Here is a 7,713-nt window from a genome sequence, read left to right as displayed (position 1 = left end):
AAGTAACGTTTGGATATTAAACATACAGCGCATATTTTCCCCATATGAACATATAAAATCATGGCAACACACCAATATCGCTGAATCAGTGGGAGCCCTGGGCTTGTTTCCCTGCAACAAGACGGTCCTATCGAGGGGTGATGGGAGACAGCGATACTCGAAGGGGGTTCCTTATGTCCAGTCTATTCTGCAATTTTGTTTTCGTTGCATTCATTGCAGAAAACCCCGCTTCGCAGAGATATGTCGGAAATGGAAGCAACGTTTTCAGTGCTTCCGTGGCTATCTCAGGATATTCAGCCTTGAATTTGATCCAGAATGTGGGCAGAGATGTTATGTCAAACATACTTCTGAGCCCACTGTCATTTGCAAGCTCGAGGAGTTGATCTTCCCGCGCTGACATAGATGACGCGTGCGTAATGACCTCACGTGCATTCCAAGTTCAACAGTGGGCGTGACAGGGAATGAGGAAAGGTGCAGCTGACTCATATCGCCAAATCATATCGTTCCCTCACAGCCCGGTGGTTGGGGACCACTCTTAGCATGAAGAGAGACCAATCAGGATGCTCGCTCCCTCTCTTTCTCAAAAAAAATCGATTTCCGGGATAGTGTATATAATTTCCCAGCGTCAGGGAGCTGCTATCAATATGCGGGAGACTCCCAGAACTTCCGGGAGAGGTGGGATGTCTGCACTCTTCGCTGCACTGAAGCTATGTGCCTACTCCAGGCTTTGCGTCTATGGATTCACTTTCATTCTGAGTGCTGTTGCTTGCTTTATTGTTTGCACGATTTGTTTTTGTTCTCCCTCCCCTTCTCCACATTGGGTGTTTGTTGGGACTTTTTTTTTAAATGGGTTCTTTTGGGTTTCTTATTCTATGGCTGCCTGTACGGAGACAGTCTCAAGGTTATATAATGTATATATACTTTAGTTTCGTAATAAAGGTACTTTGAATTTTGAACAATCTACTTCCCAATATTTTCTACAAAATAGTATTATGTCAATGCAAGTATGCAAGTTGACAACATTTAATATAACTGCCCAACTTCTAACTTCATTCCCCCTTCCCCACACACCTGGCTTCATATACCACTTTCTGACTTGTCCTCCTGCCCCTTTCCCCCCTCCCCCCAATTTATTACTCAGGCAACTCCCCCTCCCCTTTCTTTCAAGTATTGATGAAGGGTCACAACTATTTATTCATTTCCATAGATGCTGCCTAATCTGAGTTCCTACAGCATTTTGTGTGTATTACTCTGGATTTCCAGCATCTTTCATAATCTCTTATGTTTAACACTTAATATATCAGTAGTTTAGCCACTTCAGCTTGATAATTACTTCAATGTGCAATGGAGAAATGGGGACGAGTTTAAAATTTCATCCAAGATACATCTCCTGCAGTCTCTCTGGATTAAACTACAGTTTAGCTCACATGGTGAACACAACACTGCTTCTCCTAGCTTCTCATGTCACAGAAATGAATTTTGGTCTAGAAGCTCAGGCAGTTGTCCAGGAAGTCAGCAGGGAGCTGACCTATTCCAGACACCACCTCCCATACTGATCCTGTCCCGAGCTGATGCAGTCTTTTATTGATTCTATTATGGTTATTATTCCATTATGGATTTATTGAGTATGCCTGCAAGAAAATGAATGTCAGGGTTGGATATATGGTGACATATACGTACTTTGACAATAAATTTACTTTGAACTTTAATTCTTGTTAGATCATGAAACATTATTTATTTACACAAAAACATTGAAAACTTTGAAATAACAACATTTTTTAAGATCTATAAACAAACCATTTATTTCACATCTTATCACAAAATCCAAAGAATTAGAGTTAACAATGATGGTAAAGGTGAACACTTATTTTCTGTACAAGACATTCTTCTGCTTCAACTGAACAATACCTCAACTAAAATATGCAGCAGATGAACATCATATAAATGAATTAAATATCCATCTACCAATATCACAAACTGTACATTTTGAATCATTGTATCTACTCATACATATTATGAACCATGAAATTTGGCATTGTCACACTTTTAGACAGTCAAAAATTATCTTAGAGAATTACAAAAAGTAGTTAATCTTCACTTCAACATATCTTTATTAAACAATGGGCCAAACTCTTCAAGAAACTAAAACTTGATCATAGTTGGTATAAATATTAACACAGATATCAGCCAGAAAGTTAAGGAAATTAAATGCTGTGAGTTGCCCATTTCCAAATCTTGCTGATAGATTTATATTACTTTACACAAATAGCATCACATCTTTGGCATTGTCCTTCTCATCCATTACTTGTCAATTAACCTTGCCATAGTATATGGGGGCTTAAATAGTATGTAGTCTTTCAAAACAATATCTTTTTCAATATGACTTGGCCTAATAAATTAAGACTGAGTAACTGACTTATAATTTTAATCCATTATTCAAGCCTAACAGCATAACATTTGAACAAATACGAGGGAAAAATATTGACCTACAGAGTTTAAGAGCTCCATTTTGTCATTGCATAGAGTATTGCCAAATTATTAAAACACTTCAGAATTGTATTTTGACTTATAAATAACATAAATAAGAAAATAAAATTTGTGTTGCTCTTCAGTAAAATTTGAGAGAAATAGCAAGTGCTTGCCTTTAATATTTGTCTTTACATAAATATTGATAATCTACAACATTCTGTATTCATCTAAAAAGGAATTAAATGCATTTCTGTGGTTTAACTGCAAACAAAACATTTCCCTTTAGGTTGCTCACTACAACAAGCATAAACTTTCAAGAATAACTATCCAGTCTTGGTTAATGCAAGCTGTAGTAATAGTAGCTGCCTTTCAGTATGTCGCTTCTCAAGGTTGTAACAGCATATTGGAATTAATGAGAAATTCAGAATAAAGATGCAAACAACAGGAATTCTGCAGATGCTGGAAATTCAAGCAACACACATCAAAGTTGCTGGTGAACGCAGCAGGCCAGGCAGCATCTCTAAGAAGAGGTACAGTAGACGTTTCAGGCCGAGACCCTTCGTTAGGACTAACTGAAGGAAGAGTTAGTAAGAGATTTGAAAGTGGGAGGGGTAAGCTCTTACTAACTCTTCCTTCAGTTAGTCCTGACGAAGGGTCTCGGCCTGAAACGTCGACTGTACCTCTTCCTAGAGATGCTGCCTGGCCTGCTGCGTTCACCAGAATAAAGATGTCAGGCAGTGGTGGAGCTAGCTTCTCATATCAGGGGTTTGTCCAGTGAGTGGGCAGGGAACTGACAAACCCCAGATACCATCTCCACACCAATCTATCTGTCTCCACTTATGATACCTGCAAATGATATAGTCCCAGAGTGAACTTCCTGAGGTTCTGACAAGTTGTCTGGAGAGTTCCTGTGAAAAATGATTTTATTGCATAGTTTGGTTTATAGATATATTAAAAGGAAGACAGATAACACAGTGCTTGAGATCATTGTGGCACATTGAAGCAAGTCTTTGCACTTCAAGCTCTTTGAATTTTCATATTGTTTTCCATCAATCCAGTGAACTCTGACCTGACATTAGCAGGTTATCCTCATTACCTCCCAATTTCATCTCACCAGTCGCTGGACTTACTGGACCACCTGGGATCGTTTCTTGGAATTTGCAGGAAAACGGTTGAATGTTTTGGACTGAAGATGAACTTGTGGACCTGTAATAGATAAAGATAGAGATGCGAATGAAAAGCAACTTTGTTTAGAAGTTTTTGCCTGTTTTGTAGCTGAAAGAATTGCTGCATGGAAAAGAGAAAGAAAATTATGAAACACATTTTTGCTCATTACGTACTTCTAAATGATGCACCCATTTGAAAATGTCTCAAAGTGCAGGACTGTTGCTTTATAATGTGCAAATATAACACTGGTATATATTTCTCATAATATGAACTTAAATAACGTAAAAGAACTGGCACTCTTCTATGAAAGTTGCTCAACATTGCAAACAACTGAAAATGAATGGCACCTACAGAAGTATACTGTCTATATGTCTTAGTATCTACATTCACTAAAACTCAGAATTTTCCATGTTTCCAGTCAGGATTACATATATGCAGAGCTGGTATTCTTAATATTTTTTGAAAAAACCTCAGAATCAGAATCCAGATATTACAGCTGTAATATCAGATAAACTATCAGCATTCACCTTCATTACATCTTGAATTTCAGCATTACCTGCAGCATGCAAGCACTTACACATTTACATCTAGTTGTGACTAAACCCCTGTTCCTTCCACAGAGTTTCACTGTTTGCAGCATTCTCCAGAATAAATAACAGAAATACTGATTTGATGAAATTTCAAGGGATTTACAAACTATTCCAACCACCCCACCAGAAAATACCTCCAAAATGTTTTGATCTCCTGCTTTCAACAACATACCAACTCTTGCTAACTCATGCATATTTACAGTATATTGGAATTAGATGAATCTTTCAAATATGGATCAGAATTAGCTGGGAAGTGGCAGTTCAGTAATGGTACTACTTGCTACTCTTCCAAACGGTTTGTTTCTCAGATGAGCTCCAAAACTGGGCTGCAGCAGTAGAGCATAAACTTCTGAAAACCCCCATGTTTATCCAGGAAACCTACTTGTGAAACACACGTTCATATGGCAGCAGAACCTGGCGTGAATAAAGTGGTTGTGTAGTCGGCAGAACCTCCACCTCTGATGCACTAAAGTAAATCATAATCACTCTCCCCCTTCTCAATCTCTCTGTCTCCATCTCTGAAACTACAATCTACTGGCATCTTTTACATACCTGACTCTCACAGCTATCTTGTCTATACGTCTTCCTATCCAGTCCTATTAAAATTCTATTCCCTTCTCTCAGTTCCTCTATCTCCACCACATCTGTTCTCAGAATGGAAACTTCCCTTTTAGAACGTCTGAGATGTCCTCTTTTTTCAAAGAATAGTTTCCCTTCCACCTATTTTGATACTACCCTCACCAGCATCTCCTCCATTTCACCCTCACCCCACCCTCTCATCGTCACAATAGGGACAGAGGTCCCCTTGTCCTTTGCTGACATCCCCGCTAGCCTCCATACCCAGCACATCATACTCCATAACTTACAATATTTCCAATGGGCCCCTACCCACTAAGTTCATCTTTAACTTCCACCCCCTCTGCTTTCCATAGGAATCATTCTCAACTCAACTCCCTTGTCCTCTCATTTCTCCCCAATGATCTCCCTCCTAGCACTTAGGCCTGCAACCGTGACTAGTGCTACACCTGCCCCTACACCTCCTTCCTCACCACCATTCAGAGCCCCAAACTGTCCTTACAAGTGAGACGATACTTACCCTGCGAGTTTGCAATGGAAGATCTCCCAGTGGATACTCATATCATTCTGACATCCCATTCCCATTCTGACACATCTAGCTATGGCCTCCTCTACTGCCTCAATGCGGCCAAACTCAGTTTCGTATTCTGTCCAGGTATCCTCCAACCTATTGGGATGAACATCATCTTCTCTAACTTCCTGTAATCATTCCCCTCCCTTTCTCCTCACTCTTTCTCCCTTCCCCTCTTACCCCTTCTTCTCTTCACTTGCCCATCACCTCCCTTCGGTGCCTCTCTTCCTTCCCTTTCTCCCAAGGTCTACTGTCCTTTCCTGTCAGATTTCTTCTTCTTCAGCCCTTTATCTTTTTCACCCATCACCGCCCAGGATCTTATTTCATCCCCCCTCCTGCACTCACAGGAGCCTGAAGACCCACACCCAATGTTTCACAAACAGCTTCTTCCCCTTCCTCGTCAGATTTCTGATCGATCCATGAACTCATGAACACTATTTGTCTTTTGCACTAGTTAACTATTTTATAAATCAGTAACTTTTACATCTTACACTGTGTTGCTGCCACAAAACAACAAAGTTCATGGCATATGTCAGCCAAAATAAACCTGATTCTGAAGAAATACCATGTTAGGTTTCAATATTCCCAGTGAGACCAAATTCAAATTCCTTCCCTCCAATTTTGGTTGGTTGTTTGTCCATCATTGATGTCGATGAGGACCTCGACACCATAATGATGGTGTGGAGACTAGCGCGTGATCTGGATTTAAGTGAGGGAGAGTTGCGCAGCGTCAGCCTCACTCTCTCTTCCCAATTCCCATCTGGGTCCAGTGGCAAGACAGAGCCGAGACGGCTGGAGATGGGACTAGGCGCAGCGGATGACCAGGACATCTTCTGTGTCTTGTCCTGCTCTACACGTTCCACGACGTTTGCAGAGACCGCCTTCTTGACCATTGGACCTTCCATTGGTCTCGTCCGCTCAATCCGCCGGAGTCTGTCTTCACATCCCTATCTCACCGAGGGTTTGAGACCCGTCGGCTACCCTCACCTGGTTTAGCTGGCTTGTCGAAGCCGTTGCCCGGGGTGTGGCCGCTGTCGCATGCAAACAGCTACGGGGAGCCACAGGTGAGAGCTGAGTGCCAGGTGGGGACCAAAGGTGGACTAACCGCCCTGAAAAGGACGCGACATGTTCCCCCACCAGAGGTGCTACCCCTCCCTGACACCCCATATACCCAATTTTAATACAACAATGTTAACATAATGCCGCTTGTTTACCTGTAAAGGAAGCCCGTCCTAACCGTGCTTGGCTGCCATAGTCCATTGGTGTGAATGACCTTTTGAAAGGAGTATCAGACTGAAATACAATGTATTTTGCAACAGTTAACAGTAGCTGTACTCAGTTATTTCAGATCAAGCCAACAATTCTTATCTATAGGCATCAGAGATTCTATTATAGTAAATTAGAAGGCAATATCCTTCACCCATTAATTGTCAAAGAATTTTGATTCTATTCTTTTGAAAGTACTAGAAAAATGACAAACAAATTATCCTGTCCTTAAATACTGGAGTTGCTGGCAATGAGGACAAGCAGTGTGGTTGTAGTAATCATCTGACCTAGCATACCAAATTAGTTTCAATCTCGTGATACAATTTTAGTATTCAACCAGCACTAAGTGCACTGTTAGTTGTTTCACCACAATAACAGCTGATCCATTTTCTTGAGCAGTTGGTATTAGTTTAACCCTGTTTGCTGTTAAGGCCAGCCTACAACTCATAAAAGGGCACTATGAATTTATAATTTGCATCATGCCTAACAACAAAGCACAGACAAAATATGATAGCATTCTCACAGCTAAACCACCTTTGCATATCCTTCGTCAACCTCAACCTACACTTTCTGAATCACAAACAAGAAATGGTATCCTATATCCTGGTAATTTTCTCCCTTTGGGTGACATAAAAGAGCCACTTGGGAGAACCAGAGTAGGACAAAGTGAAACTATCACTCACTTAACACTTGTAGCCTCCTGCATTTTTCCTCACTGGGCTAGACAAAAGAATGTTTTCAAAATACCCTGAAAGAAAATACTCTAAAGGGAGGACAGATCATATTTCCTTCCATGTTTCCCCTACCTTCTAAAAGGGTGTTTTTCTCTGCACCCTCTGTTGCACTGCAGCCATAGAGAATAACTTAACATACCCATTGTCCCAAAGAGCAGCTCGACTTATCCAGCACAGAGGAACACACTCCTCAGTACGGCATGCCTATCTACACTGCGTAAGTTCACCGCAAACTCTAAGCAGATCAATCCCTGTAAACCTGCAATGGTCCAGAAACGTCAAACTTCAAACACCAACCAGGCCATGCTCTCCTCTCTTTGCTGCCATCAGAAAGGAGATA

At 41.0% G+C, this 7,713-nt stretch overlaps 1 protein-coding gene across 2 annotated transcripts in view; it reads right to left on the bottom strand.

Annotated features, from left to right (window-relative positions):
• Positions 1-3,137: 3,137 nt before the first annotated feature.
• Positions 3,138-7,713, bottom strand: part of LOC140195034 (protein FAM149A-like) — an 89,121-nt gene continuing 84,545 nt past the window's right edge. For both annotated transcript variants that reach the window (XM_072252620.1, XM_072252621.1), the window contains exons 14-15: positions 6,588-6,666; positions 3,138-3,675 (exon numbers count right to left, since the gene is read on the bottom strand). In XM_072252620.1, coding sequence (XP_072108721.1) covers positions 3,596-3,675; positions 6,588-6,666 — 159 coding nt within the window. In that variant the 3' untranslated portion in view covers positions 3,138-3,595. The remainder of the gene's footprint in view (positions 3,676-6,587; positions 6,667-7,713) is intronic.

This window comes from Mobula birostris, chromosome 3 (genome assembly GCF_030028105.1).
Source record: "Mobula birostris isolate sMobBir1 chromosome 3, sMobBir1.hap1, whole genome shotgun sequence".
NCBI classification, from domain to species: Eukaryota; Metazoa; Chordata; class Chondrichthyes; order Myliobatiformes; family Myliobatidae; genus Mobula; species Mobula birostris.
Note: the sequence above shows the minus strand (reverse complement) of the source record. Positions and strands in the feature narration are given on the sequence as shown.